Source organism: Trachypithecus francoisi, unplaced genomic scaffold, assembly GCF_009764315.1.
Source record: "Trachypithecus francoisi isolate TF-2019V2 unplaced genomic scaffold, Tfra_2.0 Lachesis_group11, whole genome shotgun sequence".
Classification (NCBI taxonomy): Eukaryota; Metazoa; Chordata; class Mammalia; order Primates; family Cercopithecidae; genus Trachypithecus; species Trachypithecus francoisi.
In genome coordinates this window covers 88614015-88640426 of record NW_022681456.1, presented here as the reverse complement: position 1 = coordinate 88640426, position 26412 = coordinate 88614015, and the positions used below count along the sequence as shown (strand labels likewise).

General features: G+C 35.6%; 1 protein-coding gene across 2 annotated transcripts in view; it reads right to left on the bottom strand.

The window, feature by feature from the left end:
- The window catches only part of SCAF11 (SR-related CTD associated factor 11), a 79578-nt gene that overhangs the window by 7070 nt on the left and 46096 nt on the right, over positions 1 to 26412 (bottom strand). For both annotated transcript variants that reach the window (XM_033222330.1, XM_033222329.1), the window contains exons 4-11: positions 25893 to 25970; positions 22740 to 22840; positions 19544 to 19608; positions 8617 to 8675; positions 8345 to 8457; positions 7298 to 7399; positions 5648 to 5754; positions 78 to 2795 (exon numbers count right to left, since the gene is read on the bottom strand). In XM_033222330.1, coding sequence (XP_033078221.1) covers positions 78 to 2795; positions 5648 to 5754; positions 7298 to 7399; positions 8345 to 8457; positions 8617 to 8675; positions 19544 to 19608; positions 22740 to 22840; positions 25893 to 25970 — 3343 coding nt within the window. The remainder of the gene's footprint in view (positions 1 to 77; positions 2796 to 5647; positions 5755 to 7297; positions 7400 to 8344; positions 8458 to 8616; positions 8676 to 19543; positions 19609 to 22739; positions 22841 to 25892; positions 25971 to 26412) is intronic.

Sequence of the window (26412 nt, the reverse complement as noted above, 5' to 3'; positions counted from 1 at the left end):
CAACTCATATAAATAACATATTAAATTTATAATTCTTCAAATAAAACAGTATCAATAAACCAACAAGAATACATTACCCTGTCCAGATGTTTCCTCCTCTTGTTTCATCCATCCAGACTGTGGACCTGTAGAATTTCTGCCTCGTCGCGAGTAGTAGTTTTGTACATCTGCTGGCAAAGTCTTTCTCACAGCCCAGCTAGATGCAGATGTCCATCCAGATCTATCTGCTGGTGTATCAAATGAGAACTCCTGTTCACTTTTCCGCTTATAGGATTGCTGTTCCACAAACTTGAAAGATTCACTCCCTGAACTGTTTGAATTCCCTGAGAGGGGTTTTCGATTTTGCCACCTATTTTCATTCTGATCTTTATAGGCAAAACTACTTCTGTAAGTGCCTCTGCCACGGTTGCCTCTGCCTCTACCACGGTTAGATACCCAACCAGAACCAAAGTTTTTATTCCAAGAATTTCCTGAATTTTCATTTCTATTTTCTTCCCAGTGAGACTCTTTCAACTTTTCTGGATTTCTGGTTCTTGGATCAGGCCCAGAGTTTATTTTTTCTGTTATCCAACTGGGACAGTCATTTCTATGTTTGTCAGCAGAATTTGGATCATCAGCATCTAGATGGATGTCATTTTTTTCTTTTCTTGTATTTTCATTCTGTTTCTCTGGGTCATTCTTTCTGTACCGATCATTTCCTCGTGGACATCTCCAACCATCATTTGCCCATCTTCCCTTCCACCGGGGAGAGTAACTACCTCTGTCAATTCTACCAAATGATGAACTCTTACTTTTTGCTCTACATCTTGAGGGGGACCTAGAATGAGATCTGGACCTAGACCACTTTCTGGTTCTCCTCTCTCTCTCTCTCCTCTGCCCATCTCTATCACTTTCTCGTTCTCTGCTCTGGGACCTGGATTTTTCTCCTGGGGAGGAATCTTTCACTCTTGGCTGAGATCTTTTGTTCTCTCTAGAAGTTTCTCTTCTTGGGGACAGTGATTCAGATCTTCTGCTTTCCCTAGTAGTATCCCTTTTTGGAGACCGAGACTGAGATTGTCTCCTTTCTCTTGCAATATCTTTTTTTGGGGACTGAGAACGGGATTTTTTCCGGCCTCTGGCTGACTCATTCTTAGGAGATGGTGATTGAGACTTTCTGCTTTCTTTCCCAGTTTCTCTTCTGGGAGATGGAGACTGGGGCCGCTTCTTTTCTTGTGGAGTGTCTTTGTTGGGAGACCAAGTTGTAGATGGAGAATGAAATCTAGATCTTCGAGCACGAGGCTTTTTGGCTTTATCTATGGTATCTTTTAGGCTTTCAGATGGTTGAGAAACAGTTTCAACCTTTTCATCTGCAAGATCAGAAGACGGCATATTATTTTCGGAACTGTGTGTCACAGAATTTTCATTCATTTGCTTAAGATCAGCATTTACAGATGGTTCAACTTCAGATTCATTTTGGTCACTGCAAAATGAATCACACTCCATAGGTATCATTTCATTGTTGTCCTCACTAAAATGCTTCTGAATCTGTTCAATGTGTGTTTTAGGCAACTCTGTAGACCTAGGATGTTCGGTCAGCGATTCATTCTTTTCTTCTAAAGATTTTTCCAATTTGGTGTTCATAAGATTATTTTTTAATAAATTATTTTCAGAGTCTTGAATATTATTGAAATCTTCATTCCCAAAAGTATCACATGTTGCAATTATTTCTACATCTTCAGTTTCAACACGCCCAAGCAATTGAACCTCTGGGCTCTTAATAGATTGTCTGTCCACCGTTTGTATAATTTCACCCTCAGAAGATTTTAACTTGGGGCTCTCTGTAAGCTCCTCTGTTTTTAGTGTAGAATCTTTATGTTCAGTAACTTCTACTATGGAACTCTCTGTCATTTTTTCCTCATTAACCACTGACTCTACATTCTCAGATAACTCACTTAGGGGACTAGATACAGGTTGGTGCACTTTGCTTTCAGATGTTAAACATGTAGGAAAATCATTTGGAAGATGAACTGTACATATATCTGCCTTTACCTCTGATTCTGAAAGTCCAGATATCGGGTCTTGCTTTTCCAATGGATCATCTCCTTTTTCAAAAATATTTTTAGAAATCTCACTTCCCAAACACAAAACTTTAGCCTCTATACCTGTATTCTCAAGTTTTTTAACCTCCCCTTCCTCACCAACTAGCATAAGAGGATCCTGAGCACAAGACTCAGAAGATGAAGATTCTACTCTTTCCTCTGTATCATGATTTGCAGTATGCTTCTTACATTCTTCTATTTGCTCATTGCAACTTTTCAAGCAATCAGCAGACTGGTTTTCTACATGTGTCTGCACAGTACGAATGTTACTACTGTCTAAATCTGATTGGTGCTCTTTTTCTAACACAGGTGATGTGTCAGATTCTGCTGTTTCTTCATCTACTGAATCATTGGAAGATGATTTTTCAGGGGCAGCTACAGAGCTCCGAAGTTTCTTTTTCAGTAAAGGTGGTTTTCTTCCTCTTCTTACAGACTTCCGTTTTGGAGCCTGTCTTCTTTGCTTTTCTGACTCAGTTGAAGAGGGAACACTTAAAGATGGATTACTGTTACCTGGGGCATCACACCCAGAATTGTTTGATATTGGGGATCTCTGAGACTGACTGGCTGTTTCGGCTCTCGTGTTACGTGTAGACCTCCTTGTAGGAGTTGTCATTGCAGGTTTTCGTCTTGATCCTCTGGTATTTGATGTACCAGAAGTTTGCTTCTTTTCTTCCCCTTCTTGAGGATGTGCTAATGCATACCCCTTGCAAGAAGTACCTAATATTTTTTTTTTTTAAAAAAAAGGTAAAAAATATGTGTTTTAAGAAACAGTAATTTGGCTTTAGCTAATTTTAGCATAAAACAGTCTGCAACAGAGTGAAACAAAATACTTACAAATAAAACTATTAATAAATGCACAGCTACTAACCTCTGAGTAATAATGAGGTATTCATCAACTTTCTTAATGACACTGAAGTAAGTTATAACTAGATTTGGTCCAAGTGGGCAATTTTATAGAGAAAAAAAGGAAAATAACTTTTGGTCTTGCAACTGCTACTTGCTTAATTTTTTTTTTTTTAAAAAAAAGGTAAAAAATATGTGTTTTAAGAAACAGTAATTTGGCTTTAGCTAATTTTAGCATAAAACAGTCTGCAACAGAGTGAAACAAAATACTTACAAATAAAACTATTAATAAATGCACAGCTACTAACCTCTGAGTAATAATGAGGTATTCATCAACTTTCTTAATGACACTGAAGTAAGTTATAACTAGATTTGGTCCAAGTGGGCAATTTTATAGAGAAAAAAAGGAAAATAACTTTTGGTCTTGCAACTGCTACTTGCTTAATTTTTTTTTTTTTTTTTCGGAGACAGGGTCTCACTCTGGCACCCAGGCTGGAGTGCAATGGCGTGATCACTGGATCAATCATCACTCACAGAAGCCTCAACCTCCCAGGCTCAAGCGATCCTCCCGTCTCAGCCTCCGGGTAGCTGGGACTACAGGCATGCGCTACCATGTCCAGCTATTTTGTATTTTTAATAGAGACAGGGTTTCGCCATGTTGCCCAAGCTGAAATCAAGTGATCTGCCTGCCTCGGCCTCCCAAAGTGCTGGGAATATAGGCGTGAGCTACTGTGCCCGGCCGTGACCTGGGATTATCTAGGCAAAAGGAAAGAGAAAATGGTCAAGTTATTCATGAATTAATAAAGACTCAAACTATTTATTAATAATTAATTAATAGATGTTACTTCTAAAGATCTATGGTTTGGATATGAAAGCCTGAAACAGGAGACTTCGAATCCGTTCTTCAAAGCCTCCAAGTTGTAATTTCTAAAGACTGTAGAACAGAGTTTCTAGTTGGAATATTTTTTATTTTTAAAACTGACTGACAGATAAAACTGTGTGTTTACCATGTACAACATGATGTTTTGAAGTACATAAACATTGTGGAATGACCAAATCTAGCTACTTAATATATGCGCTACCTCACATAGTTACAATTTGTTTAGTGAGAACACTTTACATCCACTCTCTAGCAATTTTCAGATATAGTTGACCCTTTAACAACACAGGGATTAGGAGCACCAACCCCCTACACAGTCAAAAACTGGCATAGTTTTTACTCCCCAAAACTTAACTGTTGTTCACCAGACTCCTTACCGATAACAGTGAATTAACATATTTTTAATGTTATATGTGTTACATACTGTATTCTTACAATAAAAGAAGCTAAAGAAAAGGTTATTACAAAAATCATAAGAGAAAGTACATTGCAGTGCTGTACTATATTTATTGATACCCTAAGTTTATATATTTTTTTTAAATATATCATTTGTTTACAAGATGAATCATCTGTCTGAAATGGTGGGCAACTGTAGCTATAGATCTCGATCAGTTCCTATCAAGGAATTAAACTTCTTCTTATAAAGCCATAACTTTGCTTCTTGGGAGCACTTCCTACATCACTAATGGCACTTCATGTGGGTCCCAAAGGTGTTACTCAAGGTTTACAGTATTGCACTAAACACTATGAAAAATCCGCAAGTACTGCAAGAGATCACTTTTTACTGTGATATGCAATCTATTAGAAAGACAAATGCTCACATGGAGATGATTACATTACACCAAGTTTTGCGGGGTTTTTTTTTTTTTTGAGACAGGCTCTTGTTCTGTTGCACAGGCTGGAGTGCAGTGGTGCAATCACAGCTCATCATAGCCTCAGCCTCCCAGATATTCACAACACTTGAGCTCACCAAGATAGCAATAGGTGGCGGCCACAAAAATTGTTATCCTGGTAAATATGCACTATATTTAATTTTACTCAGTTATGATTTAATACTGTATCTTTATAGCTGTTTACATTTCTCATGACTGCAAATGGTGGAACCATTTAGTTTGAGTGTGTATATGTTTTGATAAATTTTAACTTTTTATCATAGATTTGTATATATTTTATGGTAGTATATGATGAAATAGACTAGTATCTACATATATTTCATGCATTAATGACATACCTTTTCCTTAATTTTTTCACTATTTATAGGCTATGCGATTTGTCTATGAGTTTTTTCATTGTTGCAAATCTCCAAAAATTTTCCAATATATTTATTTTTTTAAATTCATGAATAAATGTCACCACCCAGTTAAAACCTGTGTTTTTTCAAGGGTCAATGCATTATTATAGTCATCACATTACACAATAGACCTTTAGAATTTATTCTATCTAGCTGAAACTTTCTATCCTTTGACCAATAACCTCCACCCCACCCCCTAGTCTACAGTCTAGTTCTATGAGATCAACTTTTTTTAGATTCGGATCATGTGGTATTTCTTTCTGTGCCTGCCTTATTCACTTAGTATAATGTCCTCCAGGTTCATCCATGTTGGCACAAAAGACAAGATTTCCTTCTTTTTGTGGCAGAATAATATTCCATTGTGTGTGTATATAAGATATATATAGTTGAAGCAATTTTAAAGTTAAGTCGCTGCCCAAACATTTATAGAAGTATTTACAAGTTACTATGCCTTACTCTACAGCTCTTCTAAGTCATCAAACACACATTTTTATGAAACTGGAAGAAAATAATAATAACAATTTTAAAAATAGAAAATGATTTCACAAACTTTACCAAAATGTTGTAAAGATACGGTACTTGTTGGAAAAATAGTTCTTGGCAACACAGAAGGAATGAGAGGAAGGACTTCTGCTTCAACATTCCAGGGTATAAAACCAATTCTGAAAACATAATAAAGACATTTTTGTTTAAATGGTTTAAAAACTTAAACCAGCAATCTAAAAGTATTAATTCTCTAAATCAGGTTAGCAATATTAAAATACAGTGCTTAAAACGTTTTTTGCCCAAATAACTAAAAATGTAAATTCAAGGTTACTCCTTGTCTGAAGATAGCTACCAACTGGCTGCAATTCAGAAAAAAATCTTTAAAACTATGTTTTTCTGATAAATTCATGGCAAAGAAAAGACGAAAGCAACTTAACACAGACGTTTCTCTTTGAAATAATTTATGTAGTATTTTGACAAGATATTTTCCAGCTTTCATCATGTTCTTCACTAGTCTAAAAAAATAAAATCAACTTTGAGGTGTAATTCAACATAAAATGCACAGATTTTTTAAGAGTACATTTGGTAACTTTTGACCAAAGTGTATACATATATAAATATATATATATATATATGTCTGTGTTAACCACCACCCCAATCAAGAAAGAGAACATTTCCACCCCTGCAGAAAGTGTCCTCATACTCCTTTGTAATCCTTCTCCCTCCTTTCCAGGCAACCAAGGAACTGATTTATATCACTATGTTATATTCTAAAATTCCTCGACCTGGGGACTGCTCTTCAAAGTTTTCAGTGTCCCTAGAGACCTGTTAAGACTTCCTCCCCTTCAAATTTTCTCCATTCAAACCCAAACCACTTCTCAGCTTTTTTGTTTCTTATTCATTTAGGTGTCCTAACAAAAGACTATCTGATTCAGTATAAGGTGAGATTCTGGAGTAGGAGAAGAGAAGCATGGAGAAAAAGAATGTAACTTGTACATGTATAAAAATATGTAACTATAAGGAAGAGTTTCATAGTACATACATCTGGACTTCTTCATTTGACTTCTATTATGTTCTGCCATCATTCCTAGAGGGTGAATGCCCTATACAAAACTGTATTATAGTGACATATAAAATAAAGTCATAATATGTTATAGGAATTAATATAACACTAAGGCAGCGACCCTAATCTTAACTTAGGAGCTTGATTTAGGTATATATTACATATCTAGCACCATCTTAGTAGCTTCAGGACTAAACTAAGACATAAAAAACGAGATTACAGAAAGTCATGAGTGTCAGGGTAGAGTAGGCACTTGATCAAATAGTTATTCAGAAGAACATTTTTGAGGAGAGGAATATGGTAAAAGTGTGATCCAGCTGACAGCATACAGGTAAGACTGGAATGGGAGAACAGTACAGGAATGGTGACAGATGTATTACTAATAATAAATCTTAATATTCAGGTTCTCTCCCTTTTAAATAAATCTAGCATATACACAGCTATACTTGTTAAACAGATAAATTAAGGATTCTTTACTTTCTAAGGGGTCCTTTATATAACAATCTTTGTTGGGCATTTGAAACACCAAAGTTTAATTTGCACAAAACTTCCTTAGGAAAATAACAATTGAATAAGGTACCCCTGTATTTAAGTACTAATGCTATCTTGTTCACGTTAGCATGTAAACACCTGAGTAAACAATTTTTTATTTTTACCTTCCAATTCCAGGTAATGTATCAGGAAACCATGACAATTCCAGTTCATGTCTCTTCTGCCTAATCAATGTACTGATTTCACTGGCTTCTATAAATTCTGTACTAAAAGATAAATTTTAGACCTTCATCAGAATCTCACAATTTTAGGTTCAAAAAAACAATTAGGTCATACAAAGAATAGCAGCCATTTTTGTACCTAGCATTATGAATCACACTTATCAGAATGTGAGCTTTTTTCTATTTAAACACTTTCAAAATAAACTCATTCCTAAAATAAGTACAATTTTTATATCGCAAATTAGAATTGTATTTATTTGTTTAAAATAACCCTTGAATTTCCATCTTAAGTGACAGAATTTTTTAAATAAAGTCAAGTCAGAGTAATATCCTTATTATTGAAAGAAAGAAATTCTAAGCGCAATGGTTTCCTGCTTGAAACTAAGCCTAAGACAAAAGAAGAAAATAAAGGAGGGTAAGATGACTGCAACCAAAAATGGGCATAGTTCAGCTTTTCAAAAGCCTACTTAGATATAATTTTTTTTTGGTACCTTGCCAAGCTCTAAAATTAAATCACACAATCTTATTCTGTGCTGCTGGCTCAACTAACTATACGTGACTTTAAAGCCTCAATTTCATCTTCAAATTCCATAAATATCAACTTTGTATCTACATGCCAGTCACTAGGATTCAAAGATGAATGGATCAGCTCTAAAAGGGTTCTTCTTTAGGTAACATCCCCACAATCTAATAAATAACCTACTTCTCTATATAAAGAGCTTATATAGAACAACTTATTAATGAAAACAAAGCACACTGGCATAGGCAATCATTGCACAATAGAGAAGCTCCCCAAATTAACAGGTTTTCTCTTGGCTAGAGCTAGTTTACATTCCAAAAATTAAAAAAAAAAGAAAAAGAAAAAAACTAAAGCAAAAAAACCAAGGTGGGCCTTTCAGATTTTATTGGGCCCAGAGTTTAAATTTCTAGCAAAGTTAATAATTAAACATCAAGTATAAACAGCATAAATTAAAAGTAGAAAATACTAACCAATAAGCTCTATAGGAGGTAAAGGAAGATTCTCCAGGGTGACTAACAGAAGAAAACATATTGCAGAAAAAATTTCTGAAGCACTGATTTGTATTCCAATTTGATCTCTGAGGCTAGAAAAGTAAAAAGTAGTTAGTGAAACCGCAAATAAAAATATCTCTAATAGGTAAATAATAGTTATACTTAAATATTTTGATACACCTGAAGCACTGGTTATTTATGGACTAAAGTGTTATTATTTAAGAAAAAGATCTCTCTTGGTTTCAACAAACCTTATTTATCTTTATTGCTGCATTTTTCTCTCCTCCTGTTTCACTGTATAAAGAGTTTCCTGTACAAAGACATAAAAGGACTTGGTTAGCTTGTATTAATTTTTACTAAAAAGGCTATAAACCAGCACTGATGCCAGTATACTGCCAATTTTCCCAAATGCCGATTTCATCTTATCTTGTTAAGCTACAAATATAAGTAAAACATAAAAGGCCACAATAGAGAAAACTGGGTGAAGTATGTAAAACCTGCTATGTTTACAACATGTGAGTTAAAACTCTAATCAACATTTTCTGCTACCTTATGCAAACTTAAACTATCTTGTAACAAAAGGTATACACAAGAAGTCAAGCTATTTAATATCAATAATGCACTTAACATTTCTTTTCCAGCTATCATCTAGAAAACAGGTAGCTATCTCAAGTACAGGCTGACTAGGGGGCCTGGGGCCATCAACTCTTGTTAACCATAAATTACCATTTAGCCACTGGCACCCACTTCAGGTGTGTCCTTTCCTTCAAATTTTATACTAAGAGGGAAAAGTAGACGTGCTGTCTGAAACAGCTTTTTGTTACAACAATGTTAGTGGCTTCACTGCTTGCTTACGACCTGTCTACAGTGCATATGACAACTGCCTTTTAATGTTCCCCCTTGCTTGCTTCACAAAGGGCCTACTGACATAGTTCAAAATAAATCACATTAACTAGGAGGCTTGTTTCCTGCACTGCAAGATCATACATATTTTGTTTTATTTGTTAGTCCAGTTGGTAATAACCTACTTTCTACTTAATAGCATACTAATTTCCTTTTTAGTTATTATATAACAGCTGTTTGGTTTTGCACAAGTCCCTCTCAGAACTATTGTAACAAATGTAATTTCAATGTTAGTGGCAGGCGAACAGGCTGAGTTCTGGAACTTACTGCCTTACCCCTTTGAAAATCTGTATCTAAAAGATGATACACTGATTTTAAAAATTGCTTATGAGGCAAGAAGTAAAAACGTGTGGTAGGTACACAGATACACTCTTAGAAATAACCATGTTCCTTCAGCTAGACATAGAATTGCTGTGCTATACCTACATTGTGTCTTTTATGCCCTAAGGATGCTGAGTTGTTTTGTTTCAGGTTGCATTCACTCAACACTTAATGAGTATGTAGTGTTTACACAGCATTCTTTCACTTGGAAACCTATCTCAGAAAGCCTTCATTAGATAAAATGCTCTCTACTGAAAGAACTGTTAGTTTTCTCTGGGCAATGCTACATGTAAAAATCCAGTCCAAAAGCTATTTCACGTATTTCTGGGTAATTTTCACTCAGCAGCTTCAATGACAATCTCTAAAGTATTCAATACTGGTGAATTTGTCTAAATTGTGGTTTCCTGAAGATCGTTTCACAAATCCACCCTACTTGTCTGTTTTTGGAGGGCAGTGATACACCTTTTCATTTAGTTTTTATCAAAGTAATGCATGTACATACTTTAAGATGTCATATAGTACTTCCAAACTTATAAAGAAAAATTACGGAAATACCCACTCTTGATTTCTGCTTCCCCAAAGCACTCATCAAATCCTTTGGCTGTTTCTTCTAACATTTACTTCTTTATTTCTAAATAACATCCTTATACTACTCTAGGTTTTTTTTTTTTTTTGAGACAGAGTCTCGCTTTGTCGGCCAGGCTGGAGTGCAGTGGCACAATCTCAGCTCACTGCAACCTCTGCCTAACGGGTTCAAGCAATTCTCCTGTCTCGGCCTCCTGAGTAGCTGGGACTACAGGCGTATACCACCATGCCTGGCTAATTTTGGTATTTTTAGTAGAGGTGCGGTTTCACCATATTGGTCAGGCTGGTCTTGAACTCCTGACCTCAGGTGATCCACCCACCTCCGCCTCCCAAAGTGCTGGGATCACAGGCATGAGCCACTGCGCCTAGCTGGCTTCAGATATTTTCCTAGGGTTAATAATGGCTTTGTTTTTTCTTTTCCTTTTCTTCCTTATTATCCACCATTAATTTAGCTAACTACAACAAAAGTATAAATCTGAGTTTAATACACTCAGATACAACAACTCATCTATGAAGTTTGTTCCCCACTCTCCTTGCAAAACTCTTTCTTTGTCCTGGTCCAATATGAACTGGTAACTCTCAAAACTGTTGTTCAATAGTCATTCTGGGATTGTCCTTTCTCATTATCCTAATAATCCTCTTTGTCCTCTTTATCTTTTCCTGAGTTGGAACTCATTTTCTGAATCTCACATTGTTCTTCCATTTACTATCTCATTTAGTGAAGTATATACATCCTCCAGCAGAAGTGGAAAAGGGTGGGAATTCTGAGTTAATACGTGATGGATAGTTTGATAGGTTACAGAATTTTCTAGGTTAGTAATCATTTTCCGTAGAGTTTTCAAGGCATTGCTTCACTACTCCAACTATTGTTAATGACACTCTGTAACCCCAATCCTCTATGTGGTCTGTTTTTACTCTCTCTCTCGTCATCCTCAGACTTCTAGAACTTTATGAAGTACCTGGTATAATTCTTTTTTCATTTACTAGGTATTATATTATTTCTTCATATCTGGACACCTGTGCTCTACTATTACAGAAAAATTCCCTTTGTGTTACTTTTTAAAAAATAAATTTTTGCATTTTTCCTTTCTGAAATTTTATTATTTCATATTGAATCTCTTAAATGAATATCCTATCATCTCTTTAAGTACTACTTTCTGAGACTTATGAGCTTATCTTTTATTCCTGTTGAATTTTCATATTTTTGCTGTAATATTTTTAACTTCTAAAAGCTTTTTCTTAAATATTATTTTTCTTAAATCACTGATAAAACATCCCTTCTTTCAGGCTTTGAGGATATTAAGTTTTTTTAAGTTATTCCCTATTTTATAGCAATGCGTCTGTCCCATCAGATTCCTTTTGTATCTGTTTTCACCTTTATTATATTGATTTCCTCAAGTATCTGGAGATCCTTGATTGTTTGTGGGACACTAAAATACTGATTGAAAATGGTATAGATGGGTGGTCAGAGCCTTTCAGCTGTTTCACTGCAGGGTGATCAAGCAGACATCTGGTTATTTCATTGGGAGACTCTCAAATGACATTATCTTTAAGTCTTTTCTTTTGGGCAAGTCAGTTTTCCAAAAGACGCCCCTTATCTCCTACTTCGGAAAATAATAGTAATCAAGATTGCCAGTGCTTTGAAAAATGATCTTGGGCCGGGCGCGGTGGCTCAAGCCTGTAATCCCAGCACTTTGGGAGGCCGAGACGGGCGGATCACAAGGTCAGGAGATCGAGACCATCCTGGCTAACACGGTGAAACCCCGTCTCTACTAAAAAATACAAAAAACTAGCCGGGCGAGGTGGCGGGCGCCTGTAGTCCCAGCTACTCGGGAGGCTGAGGCAGGAGAATGGCGTAAACCCGGGAGGTGGAGCTTGCAGTGAGCTGAGATCCGGCCACTGCACTCTAGCCTGGGCGACAGAGCGAGACTCCGTCTCAAAAAAAAAAAAAAAAAAAAAAAGAAAAATGATCTTGGGTAGAGGACTAGAAGCCTCATCATTTGACTTAATTTCCCTCTCTGTTGTTTGCTGTACCATCATTTATGCTAAAGTTTAAATCTGGTTCAAATACTCATTTTAGAGAGTAAATCTCCAGTCTTTCATTGGGTAGTCCCCTTGTTCTACCCTGTTCAGCCAGGAATCTTCAGGATCTAAAAATTTTTAATCAATTCTGTTTTCTGAAACCACCCCATTCTGCCTTTACAGATAATGGAGGCCTTCAAACTCAACTTCCTTCACAGATAATGGAGGCCTTCAAACTCAACTTTCTAAGGTTCAATGGTATGTGAACCATCTTGAGATTCTTAACTCCATTCTCCTTGTGAAATGTCTATGTATCAGCTTTCTGCTAAGACAATTTACCATCCCCCTTATACTATTTTACTATTTTGTGGACACTTATGTGCTATCCCCTACTCTCCAGCTTTCTTGTCTTTGTGGCTTAAACTTTGTGGCGTAAAACTTTTCTTTCCAGCCAGGCGTGGTGGCTCACGCCTGTAATCCCGGTATTCTGGGAGGCCGAGGTTGGTGGATCACCTAAGGTCAGGAGTTCGAGACCAGCCTGGCCAACATAGTGAAACCCTGCTCTACTAAAAATACCAAAATTAGCCAGGCATGGTGGCAGGCACCTGTAATCCCAGCTACTCAGGAGGCTGAGGCAGGAGAATCGCTTGAACCCGGGAGGCGGAGGTTGCAGTGAGTCGAGATAGCACCACTGCACTCCAGCCTGGGTGACAAGAGTGAAACCCCATCTAAAAAAAAAAAAAAAACCCACACTTTTCTTTCATTCTTTTATTGTCATTTTAGTAGAGATTTGGGATGAGAGGGATCAGAGCATTAAACAAGTACTCAATCTGTTATGCTTAACTAGAAGTTTGTTTTATTTATTTTAATTCAGCATATCCCCAAACATGTTTCATGAAACACCAATCCCAAAGGATGTTTCATTAAAACATCCTTTTGTACGATGCAAACAAGTATAATAAAGGCTCAGAGCTTAGAATCCAGTACTTGGCAGGCATCCAATTAAAGTTTGACTAATTGATTCCAAAGTTTAATAAAGACACACTTAGATGGATCTAGTATACACTTAAAGAAGTACTACATTAAGAAATGCCTGAAAGGGAGATCCTTTCTGTAAACTATATCAATTATAAACTACTATCTCAAACCAAAGATTAATGTTCATTCCAAGAAACAAAGTGAATAAAAAGGAGAATAAAAACAAAAATGTATGATTCAGTTATCTAGTACGACAGAAGAAAGTGGTATTTCCTCAACATATTTGCTAATAGGTTTGCTGTCTAACCTTTCGCAATACCTCTAGTGTGGCAACATCATCTTCATTATATGAGAAAACCAGACAGTTTATATAATTTTACTAAAGTCACAGGTGTTTTAATGGTAAAAAAACTGTACAAAACTCAAGGGGCTTGACTTCCAGTAAAACCATCTATTAGACCTGCTGAAGTTTTAACTAATATTATACTATATTTATAGGCTATAATAATTTCTAATCAAGATACAAGAATTCACAACTTCATAAGCTCTATTCATTAGTTTGATTGCTGTATAACAAATGACTTCAGACAGAAAGTCACACACCTATGTTTAAAGAACAGTCCCATCCTGCTTCACAAAACTTGAAGAAATTAAAGAAGTTTGGCCAGGTACAGTGGCTCACGCCTGTAATCCAAGCACTTTTGGAGGCCAAGACCAGTAGATCATCTGAGGTCAGGAGTTAGACTAGCCTGACCAATATGGTGAAATCCCATCTCTACTAAAAACACAAAAGTAGCTGGGCATGGTGGTGCAAGCCTGTAATCCAAGCTACTTGGGAGGCTGAGACAGAAGAATTGTCTGAACTCAGGAGGCAGAGGTTGCAGTGAGCCAAGATCGTGCCATTGCACTCCAGCCTGGGCAACAAGATCGAAACTCCATCTCAAAAAATATATATAAATAAATAAGAAACGAAAAAAAGAAGCTAAGCTCTAAGCAGAGTTGCTTCTAAAATCTAACCAATCAATCCTAGATAAAGAGACAGACAATAGTTTCTCAAGTAGTTCTTTTATTAAAAGAAATTTAAATTATCCTTAGGCTATATCATGGTTTCTGTTCAGTGTAACTGGGCAAACAAAGATGTATTCAATTTGCACAATCCCCCACTAACTCTACCTTCACCTTGACTTTGTCTCTTGGTTCCTTGCTTAGTCATCAAATGTCAACATTTAAGGATACAAGCTGTCTTTTCTGTTGCATGACAGGCTCATTTCTAACCCTAAACTTTGCAATAATTCCAAGTTACACTTACAGGTTCTCTTAGTCTTCTAATTAGTCCATTTGTTAATAAATACTGTCTAAGAAACCTTATAAGAAATGTGAAAATTAAAAGAAAAATTTAAAACAAAAGAAATGTCCAAATTAAAGGCGAAAATTCTTAAAGGTTCTAGTCTTACGGCTATGATTTATGACCTTTAGCCTGAAGGAACAAAAAAAATCACAGTTAACTGATAAGTGGCAAGCAGACATTCTGTTATCAAAATTAAAGAGAGCTAATTTTACATTAAAAATTATTTTTGAGCTTGAAAGTACATCCAAACAAGATCCATCAGAATGCCAATAATTTAATTTACAAAGGTTGCAGACAACCATAAAGTGAGAGGCTTAATTAAGGTCGGTAACACTAACAATATCATGCTTTAGTATTATTTTGTAGTAGAAAGTGACATTGGATATGGAGTCAGAAGACTGGATCAAATTCTGGTGGCTCCAATTATTAGCAATGTGATCTTGGACAAGACATTTAGCCTTTTAAAAAAGACTTTACAAAATGCTGTTAATACATAATCTCAGAAGACAGAGTTAGTTTATTAATCTCCTCTTTTGACATCTTTAGAAACTTTCTAACAGATACTTGACTTCCCATCCTTTTGGAATACTTTAACCAGGTTAGTTTTTCTAAAACAGTTTCACCGCATTGTATCTCAATGAAGAAAACTTTTGTGTCTATCTGCATAGCAATCTTCCTTTTCAGTCTCATTTCCCTTTATTTATTTATTTTTTTGAGAAAGGGTCTTACTCTGGCACCCACACCGGAGTGCGGTGGCATAATCATGACTCACCTGAAGCCTCAACTTACCCAGGCTCAGGTGGTCCTCCCACCTCAGCCTCCCGAGTAGCTGGGACTACAGGTGTGTATCACCACACTTGGCTAATTTTTGTATTTTTTGTAGAGGTGGGTTTCACCATGTTGCCTCAGTCTTATTTCTGATCATCATAGTCTTAAACATTCTGCCTGAACTCAAGAATGAGAAAAGAAATGACAACTGGAAGAAACCATCAATTTAACTGAGGAGTCAAGCATAAATAAACATACATCAACACAAACTGTTCATTAAAATAACATGAAGATGAATAGATCTTATTTGTACATGAAATGTAAACATCCAATTTCTTCAGAGCATCTCTATGGTCGTAGACACCTTACTTATTGAAAAACGAATTTGCCCCTCATCTTTACTGAGGTACAATTGACAAAAACTGTATATATTTAAGGTATACTACTTAATGTTCTGATATATGTACACACTGTGAAAATAATCACCACAAACTAAACATATGCATCACCTCACAGTTACCATTTTCCCTTTTTCTTGTAGTGAGAACACAAGATCTACTGGGTCGGCAAATTTCAAGTGTACGATACACCACTGTTAATTATATCCACATTGCTATACCTCTATACATTAAGTATCCAGAACTTATTCATCTTGCATAACTGAACCTCTGAATCCCTTGACAAACATTTCCCTATTTTCCCCACTCCCCAAAATCACCACCATTCTACTTCCAAAAGATAATTCTTCATTATACACTCCCAGATGTTCTCCCACCAGCCTTCCCCATCTCAGTAGCTGGCAACTCCTATTTTACCAGTTCCTTAGGTCAAGACCTTGTAGTCAACTCTGACTTCCTTCTTTCTTGTAGCCTATATCCAATCCATCAATGAATCCTGTTAGCTTCATCTTTCAAGTACGATGTAGTTGACCCTTGAACAACATGTGTTTGAACTCCAAGGGTCTGCTTATTCATGAATGTTTTTCAGTAAAAGTTACACTGAGTGTGCTTGCCTCTTCTGCCTCCCCTTCCACCTTTTCTGCCATTGCCATCCAAGACAGCAAGACCAACCCCTTCTCTTCCTTAGCCCACTCAACGTGAAGACAACAAGGATAAAGACCTTTATGATGATCCACTTCCGCTCAATGAGCAGTAAATATATTTTCTCCTCCTTATGATTGCTTAAAAACATTCTTTCACTAGCTTACTTTATTGTAAGAATACTATATATAATACATGTAACATATAAAATGTGTTTATCAACAGTTTATGTTTTATCTGTAAGGTTTCCAGTCAACAGTAGGCTATTAGTCAAGTTCTGAGGGAGTCAAAAGTTATACACTGATTTTTGACCTAACTCTTGTGTTGTTCAAAGATCAATGGTACATACAGAATTGAACCACTTCTCATCGTCTCCACTAGTATCTCCTTGGCCCAAGCCACTATAATTTGTGGCCTTCACAGCCAGAGTAATCCTTTAAAAATGTACCAGATCATATTACTCCTGAAAACACTCCCCAGCTCACATTGGCCCTAAATGATCTCCCCTTATGTCTTACTGTTTCTCCTCTATCTACCTAATTCAGTCATTCTAGCCACAAATAACCTCCTTGCTATTCTTTGGAGACATTCCAAGAATATTCCTGTCTCAGGCTTTTATACTTGCTGTTCCCTTGCCCCGAACAATCTTCCCTGAGATATCTTCATGGCTTAAATTCTTACTTCTTGAAGGTCACTGCTCAAATATATCTTTATTCAAGAGGGTTTCCCTAACACTTTAAATAAATGGTCATCTCCACAATGTCATCACCCTTTAACCTTTAACCCAGTTTTATTTTCTTTAAAGCATTTATTACCATCTGTTTTATATATATTTATATTTTTGTCTATGAGAAGATCTCATTGGCAAGCACTCTGTTGTTTCTATTCACTACTATACCCCTAAGAGTCACTGTGCTCAGTACCGTTAGGTATTTGTTGAATGTATGAGTGATCTCAATTCCTTTTGCTTCTCCCGAGTATGAACATCCAATACTGAGTATGTACTGAGTATGAATCTGGAATTTAAACCTGAACAATTTTCATCAAATGTAGTATCTAAATATAAGCTATTTCATCCAATAAATAATCTATTTCAATACAGGAAGAAAAACTGACCATGTTAGACTTATCAAATTTCCCCAGTAAAAAGTAACATCATAGCAAAAATATTAGTAACTAATTGGATAATCAACGAGTACAGTGGTCCCCCCTTATTCACGGTTTCTCTTTCTACAGTTTCAGTTACTTGTGGTCAACTGCAGCCCAAAAATATTAAATGGAAAATTCCAGATATAAACAATTTCTAAGTTTTAAATTGTACACCATTCTGAATAACATGATGAAATCTTGTGTCACTCTACCTTCATCACAAGAAGAGTAAGTACAGTAAGATATTTTGAGACAGAGCCCACATTCACCTTTTATTACAGTATATTGTTATAATTGTTCTATATTATTATTCATTATTGTTAATCTTTCCACCACCTAATTTATAAATAAAACTTTATCATGGGTATGTACGTATAGGAAAAAACATAATATACACAGAGTTTGGTACTATCTGTAGTTTCAGGCATCAACTTGAAACATATCACCCATGGACAAGGGGTAACTACTATACCCAGTTCCCTTCAAATCAGTCCAGGTTGGTCAGTGAAGACATTTGCTCATAATTACCTCAGCATCAGCACTCTTGTATTATCCACTCAAAGTATAATCAGTATTTCTGCCTATCCTAAACCAAACAAATGACTTCAGGCATCTTAAGTAGATACAGCATTGAGTTACAGGCCTTAGACAATGTTAACCTTCTGGCAGAAATGGGTTTTTTCCTCATTATAATTTTAAAATAGCTATCCAATCTAATATTCCACATTCTAAACAGTAAAACAAAATCTCAAATCAGAATTAATCATAGATGCTTATAAATGACCTTTACTATGTTGAAGCATATGGAATTGAAGATTTTCCTATATTTCACCTTCTAAAAATGAGCCCAGGCAAGAGATATACACTTTAAGAAAATTACAGTGGTCAGTGATCTTAAAACTAAGACTAGCATAATTTAGTGGGCCAAATTATCTAGAGAAAATCTGTAACATCATTTAATCTTCCTCAGCAGTAAATTTTATATTGGGTCTTAGAACTGGCAAGCAAACAATAGCTATTCATAAAAAAAGAATGCTAATCCACAGCAATGACATAGAAAAGCAACGACTGTTTTCATATCTAAAGCTGACAAAAGAAAAATGCCTTTTCAACCACAAAAGTCCAGAGATCAAAACAACTTTCGTTTCAATTTCACTTTAATAGTAAAATTTCAAAGATAAAACGTTTGTTAATCTATACATCTAACCTGAGGGATCATATTAATTCTAATCAAAAACAAAACCAACAAAAAACCAACAAACCTTGGTATTCATAATGCATAAAAAATGAAGTTATTCACTTTTTAAAACAATTCTTTCACAGCTCACTAATTCACTAGTTCTAGCTGTAAGTGGAAATTCACTGTGACTTAGTCTGGAAAATAAATGCCCACCTCCTTGCTTACAAACAGACCATAGTTAGATGTTCTTTGGGACAGAATAAACAGCCTGAATCCCCAAGGAGGAGTCACAAAGAACTATGAATGTTGTCATTTTTATTCAGGCTCTGCTGCAAAGCCTTCCTGTATATTAGAAAATTATGTACCAGACAAAAACAGAAGACAGGAATATTTAACTGCTCATGTAGATAAACATGTTAGAGGTGCTTTATTTTTAAGTTTCAAATTAGAAGGCTAGAGGCCAAACTACAATTTCCTTCGGGAACTGTGAATTACTTTCTCGCTGTCACAGTCTTCCTTTGCTACTGCTTACAGTTACTGGCCCACAAGGTATTTAATCTCATCTCCCCTATGGACTTCTGCACTAATGGGTGGAATAAGGTCACAATATGAGCTGGTCAACACCAAAAAATTGTGGAACACTCTTTTCTCCCAACACACACACACACACACACACACACCTTTTAAGAGGAGCAAGAAGAAAAAAAGGGCAGAAAACAGTATAAATGGCTCCATGAAAACAAAATTTATGTAGGATTTAACACAATGTACAGACCTCTGAGGACTATTTTCCAGCCCAAGGTGTTACTGATGAGAACTCTGGCACAACCATTAAATTAAAAAACAACAAAAAAGGTAGAATACACAAGCAAAAAGTCACTTACTATGTATCAACTTCAAATCACAAACTTTTGCACTTAATAGATCTTCTCTTATGATGGCTTTTCTTCTGTAAACATTAATAAAGACAGGAAAGAATTAAGAAAAAAAACTGTCGTTTTGCCCACTATTTTCAACTCATTCTCCTCCATCAAAATGAAATCTATTATGCACTGATTTTAGTAATTATGCTGAAATCTGGTAAATGGTTTAAGGATATTCTCACAGACTCCCATGAGATATTAGAATGTCAAGTTAGGTTTCAATAACTATTGAGTTGTATTATCTCAGTCTTTTTTTTTTTTGGAGACCAGCCCTCTTTTGCTGACACCCAGGCTGGACTGGTGTGGCACAATCATGGCTCACTGCACTCTTGACCTCCTGGGCAGAAGCAATCCTCCCAGCTCAGCCTCCTGAGTAGCTGGGACTACAGGCATGCACCACCTTGTCAGGTTAATTTTTTCTATTTTTGCAGAGAGTTTCCCTTTGTTCCTGAGGCTATTCTTGAACTCCTGGGCTCAAGTGATCCTCCCGTCTTGGCCTCCCTAAGTGCTGGGCTTATAGGTGTAAGCTACCATGCCTTGCTAGTATATTTATTATTCTTTTTTTTTTAACTAGACATGGGGTCTCACTATGTTGCCCAGGCTGGTCTCAAACCCCTGATTTCAAGCGATTCTCCCGCCTCAGCCTCCCAAAGTGCTGGGATTACAGGCATGAGCCACCACGTCTGGCCTCATCTCAGTCTTTAAACAATAATCTTATTGGTTGATCATGACTGACTGGCTACTGAGCCATGCAGAGTAGAGGTAAGCAGATATTATATTTTTTAAAAAGACCATTAGGAAATTTTAGCAAAGAAAGCATAATTAGTTCCACTCCTCACTCAGTTATCATTCTCTACAATGACTTAAAATGGAGGTTCACTACCAAGAAACCAAATACCACTGTAGTGCCTTCTTTCGAACTGGTAAAAAGTATCAGAAAGAGAGAGGTCCCAGGGTTTTATTGCTTTGGAAGGGAGAGGAAAATTGAATGGAGTTTGTCTGCATGTTGGAAGACCAAGCATCCAGTAAACAGAAGACTGAATGACAGGACTACTAAAAACATCCAAGACTCCAAAAGAGTATAATGTAAATATCCAACAGCTGACAGAGATTTTCCACCTTGGGAAAAATTGTTAAGCTAAGCCTTGGTGGGCAAAGGCAAATTATTAATTTTGCAGCTGTTATTTCCTTATGACAAATCTCTGAGAAAAAGCAGTTAAATATGGGGACAACTTTTGCTATGTTAGACTCAAATAAGAACTGTGAGCCTTATAGGTCATTTTGTGATGACCACTACACTCTTGGCAAGAGCCAAGAGAATTGGGTAATTTTTTGAGGGAACAAACAAACAAAAAATGCACATCTATGATATTGTCACAGCCAGTGATATGAGTTGTACCAAGAATTAAAGTATTTCTACCAAAAGGTATTTCTTCACTATACCTGGGAAAAGTGTATTAATACAAGAACCAAAGCTGATAATTTTCAGAAATTATTATAAAATTTTTTTCAGAAATTTTTCACAAATAATTATATAATTTGGTCTAATGCAGTTACTAACTTTGGGGCTCATGGGTAAACTCTTGGAGTGGGTATTCCGTGAATACCCTGAAATCATATACAAAGTTTTATGTCTGTAAACGTGTATTTTCCTAGCAGAAGGGATCTGAATCATTCTTCACATTTTTAAAGAATACCATAACTACCCAAAAGTTAACATCTAAGGAGCTACAGTGTTATAAATTAGTGATAAGTTCAATAAACCTCAGTGACTACTGCCAACTGTTTTAGGAACTAAATAAACTTACTCTTTTAAGAAATTAGTATTCTGATGAAAAGTACTAATGAATCATAGATTTAATTATGAATGTGACAACATATTGACTTAAAAATTCAACTTTTGGACAGCTCTAAATACATTTCAGATCAAAATGAGCTTATGTTTCAAATGTATTAGAACAAGTTATTATTTTAAGCATTAATTTCCAGTGTACTACTCATATTCAATTTAGTTCAAAAATGTGTTAAACACCTATTAAACTCAAGTACTAAACACTGCATTTCTAGGCATTTATGTTAAAATAGGCAATGGTTTTAATAGCAACTAGAAAAAACAACCCATATATATATATATATAAATGTTTTAACATAAACACTTGTTATAGTAGATAACAAGTGCCTGCTGCAACACAGGAAAGCAATATGTGAAGGTTAATAAGCAGTTTAAATTATAACTGATGAAGAATGTTGTGCTATACCATTAGGTAGTCCCTACTTTTTGTCCATAAATAACTTGGTCAGTGCTATTCACAGTGTGGTATGAGCACCAATGCTTATCTATTAGGTGTTTAATATTGGTATGTGATTAAGTACAACAATGAGGGTAAGCATTCAGAATTTTGGTTTGTTTTTGAGACAGAGTCTTGCTCTGTTGCTCAGGCTGGAGTGCACTGGTGTGATCATAGCTCACTGTAGCCTCAGATTCCTGGGTTCAAGATATCCCCCTGCTTCAATTTCCTGAGTAGTTGGGACTGCAGTCATGTGTCACCACGCCCGGCTAATCTGTAAATTTTTAGTAGAGACAGGGTCTCATTATGTTGCCTAGGCTGGTCTTGAACTCCTGAGCTCAAGTGATCCTCCCACTTCAGCCTCCCAAAGTGCTGGCCTTACAGGTGTGAGCCACCACACCTGGCCAGCATTCAGAAATTTGACATTGCTGAACATTTTATTTTACAAAAGGTTTGGTCTAAAACAGATTCCGAAATAAACCTAAAAGAACAAATTCTTTTAATTCTTTTTATTTTGTGTTATTTTTTAGTAGAGACAAGAGAAGGAGAGGACGGTCCTCACTATGTTCCCCAGGCTGGTACCAAACTCCTGGTCTCATGTGATCCTCGCACCTTAGCCTCCCAAAGTACTGGGATTACAGGAGTGAGCCACCATGCCCAGCCAGAACCAGTTCTTCACCAAAAACCGAGTACAGCTCAAATTGGATTCTCAGATTTCAGCTAGTCCCTCCTTAAATTATCAAGTGTGTGCTTCTGAATAAATGATTAAACACATTTAAACCCCACTTCATTTTTTGTAAATACCCTTTTGGTACTAGTTAACTTCAGTTCCACTCATTTGCATTCCACTTCTAAAGTTAATCACTAACCTTATACAGCTTTTAGAATTTTCATGACAGGAGAACTGTTTCTCAAATGAGTTTTCATTTTTCCTGTTTTTTGTTTCTCTCAGCTGTTTTTTTACTTGAACCTATGAGAAAAGCAAACTCAATTTAGAGCAACAATCCAGCATTAGAAATAACTTTTTAATTCTTCCTTGAAATGATTAAAATTACAGGAACAAAATTGTCTGATTAAAAAGTGTAGTCCAAATACATATGCTTATTCATTCAAGCATGCTAAACCATAAGCTTAGTGAGTGTGCTCAGCTCTGGGGAAACAAAATAGTGAGAGCTAAGAATAAACAGATTAAGTGCTTATAACAGAGATATGAACACAAATTTGTATATACATATAGGACTCAGAAATTAACTGAGGATGTCACAGAAGACTTTAATGAGTAGATGATTTATGAGTTGGTCTTAAAGGGTAGTTAGGAATTGGTCTAAGAAAAAAATATTCTAGATGGAGGAAAGAACAGAGTTGTAAGGAATAGTGAGAAGCTAATGTAGACAGGGAAAAAGAGAGTAGCTAGATATGAAATTGGTGAAATGTGTTAGGACTCAACTGTAAAGGTTCTTGAATAAAAAAATAATTCTACAGGCATCAGAGTGGACTTTTTAAAGCAAGTAAATGTGATGATCAAATTTGTTTTTAGGAAGATAACTTTGGTGTGATATGGAGAATCAACCAATTAAGGAAGAGACTATAAAAATCAGGAAATCAAAAAGAAAGCTCTTAAGATAGACTAGATCTATGCTGTGCAAGACAACAGTCAATAGCCACATATGGCTACTCAGTGCTTGAAATATGGCTCATCTAAATTGGAATGTGCTGCGAGTATAAAATAGACACAAGATTTCAAAGACTTAGTATAATTTTTTAAAAGAATGTGAAATCTCTCAATAATAGTAATTTTAAAATATTACATGTTGAGCTAATACATTAGATAAAAAATAAAATATATCAATTTATTTCATTTGTTTTTTTTTTATTATTTTAGGATGCCTACTTAAAATTTAGTTATTTAGTGGTTTATAGTATACTTCTATTGGACAGCACTAGTTAGATGACAGAATAGGGGTCTACAAAGAGGGAACAATGGAGGGATAAAGAAGAAACATATTTAAGACATTGAGCAGAAAAAAACAGATGAGGGAGCGAAACTGGAAAAGTCCCAGATATTTCTGATCTTGGTGACTGGGGTTGTGATTCCATTAACAATTGGGGATGGGGAAAGGGGTAGGGAATGTGATTAATTTGGAGTTTGTTAATGTTAGATTTTCTTGGTATTCCAGAAGGAGACGCACAAGTGGCTGTAAATACAGGTCTGGCTCTCAGTAAAGAAGTCTAGGATAGTGACAGAATTGTAGAAGCATCCAAATATAGGTAGTACTTAAAGCTACTGAAGTATAATAGCTGAGAAGACTTAGAAAGAAAGTATACTGAGAGAATTTAAATGAAGATCCTATGAGCCCTAATGATTACGAAAAGGAACAGGAGGGTAAGGATATGACAAAGAAGATTGTGAAAGGACAAAGAAGTAAAACAATCATTCATACATACATACATATATACATACCCACAAGAGAAGGATGTTTCAGAAGCCGAGGAAGTAGAGGGTAGTCAGCAGCACTATACGCAGAAAACAAACCATGGAATGTGGAAGTCTGAGTCTGGACCTTGGTGAGGGTAGTGTTTGTAAAATAAGATAATAGAGGTAAATGTTCTATGGGAACTGAAAAGTGAGTAAGAATTGAGAGGAGGGAGTTGTCTCATTCAAGAAGCTCAGTTGCAAAGGGAAAAAGATAATGAAGTGAAGATTCGAAAGAAGTAAAGATCTAGGGAAGTCATTTAAGAGAATGTGGAAGATATCTCATGTGCCAAGAAATACCTTTTAAGTTGAACAAAATTAAATTAGCACTGTACCAAACTTTTAAGTAAAATACAAACTCTATCAAATAAACAAAATTTTATTTTAAGCAAGAAAACATAATTTCATAGAAAAATATATTTGGAATCTAGTTCACACTAATGAATCTTTTGCAACATAATTATACACACAAACACACACACAGGGTTTGGAAAAATGGAGAATACGTCTTCAGGAAAAGCCACACTTATTATATTACACTTCCATAATGTTTTATCTTTTTTCCGAGATATAAACTAATTTGCATTGATAGCAAAGTTATACAATTACAACAAGCAAACCATTTTATTTGAATTGCAGTCCTGTTTGTACCTTGCTTCAAGATTCATCTGGTAAAACTATACCAAAACAAATTATAAGAACTACACTAAGACAAATAATAGTTGTACGTTGCTTCCATCCCCTTCTCTACTTACATAGACAGCAACCAAGTGGACATAGACTAACAGTGATACCTAAAAACGGTTTGTTTCTCCTATTAATGGCATCACTTATGTTTATATTGAATACTCTCACTTTTAGCTATTTTTCATTCATGACTCGGTAGTGATACATCAAGAAATCTTTCTCATATACTTAACTCTTCTCCTTTTTTCTTCTCTTACTGACCTCAGACATGTTTTTTTGTTTTTTTCAGGTAAGCAAAAAATTAACATAAATACAAATCGTCATAATCATGGCGCACAATAGTAACATTAAGAAGGCAAGCAGAATTTAATTTTATTGGCTAATTTCAAAATCACGTTTTTCAGGAAAACACAGTTTGCAGGTACTTTGGACTTAAGGTTTTGTGGGAGTTGGTCTTATTTCAAACATTTTTTCAATGGAAAACATGTATTCAAAGTGCTATCCAATTAAATTGTTTGAAATATGCGAAGAAGTCCTCACATTCAAGATACTCTAAAATGTTAAGTATTTTATAATTAAGCCTTAGTATGAAATGTCCTTTAGATTATCAGAGATCTAATACATTTTGTGGTATATTACAAGGTGATTATTATGGATATGCCCTCTTTAGGGGGCAAATGAGTAAAAGGTTCAGAATTTAAGTATCCTAGTCGAAAGGTATAAATTTATCATGCTAAGGAGGATTAAAATAACATATTAAACCTTAAGTTGAACAATTTTCAAATATACACAAACTGGAAATCAAATCAAACAGCTTCAATTAATTTTTACATAATTCATGTAGCAGAATAAAAAGACTTACCTTAACATAACCTTCCAATGCACTGAATTTAAACACTGCCTGAAAAGGTTTACGGTCAATAGGACATGAAGCCAGTGTCTGAAAAGTGATTAACAAATTATATCTTTACAAATGTTTCTTTAGATCAAAATTATAAATACAATTATAAATTTTCCATAATAAAGAAAAATTGTTTTCATCTCTATCTTCCAAAGAAAAAATTTTATACCTTAAATTTGCTTCATTCAAACATTTACTGAATACCTCCTGTATGTTAGATAATTGGAATACAATGATGAACGAGACAGAATCTGTTATTAAAATCCCATTAAGATATGCTGCCCAGTTGAGAACTACTAATATAGTGAAAGATGAGTTGGGCTGACAGCAGCAGTTCTGTGATGTAAAGCTGGCTGTTATGATAAACTTGGGCCACTCCAACCGGCTTGGAAAGGTCCCTCACAAATTTTAATATTCTATGACTTAATATTTTACCCCCCAAATTAGTTACATTAAATAGGCAGTTGCGCCAGCAATAAAA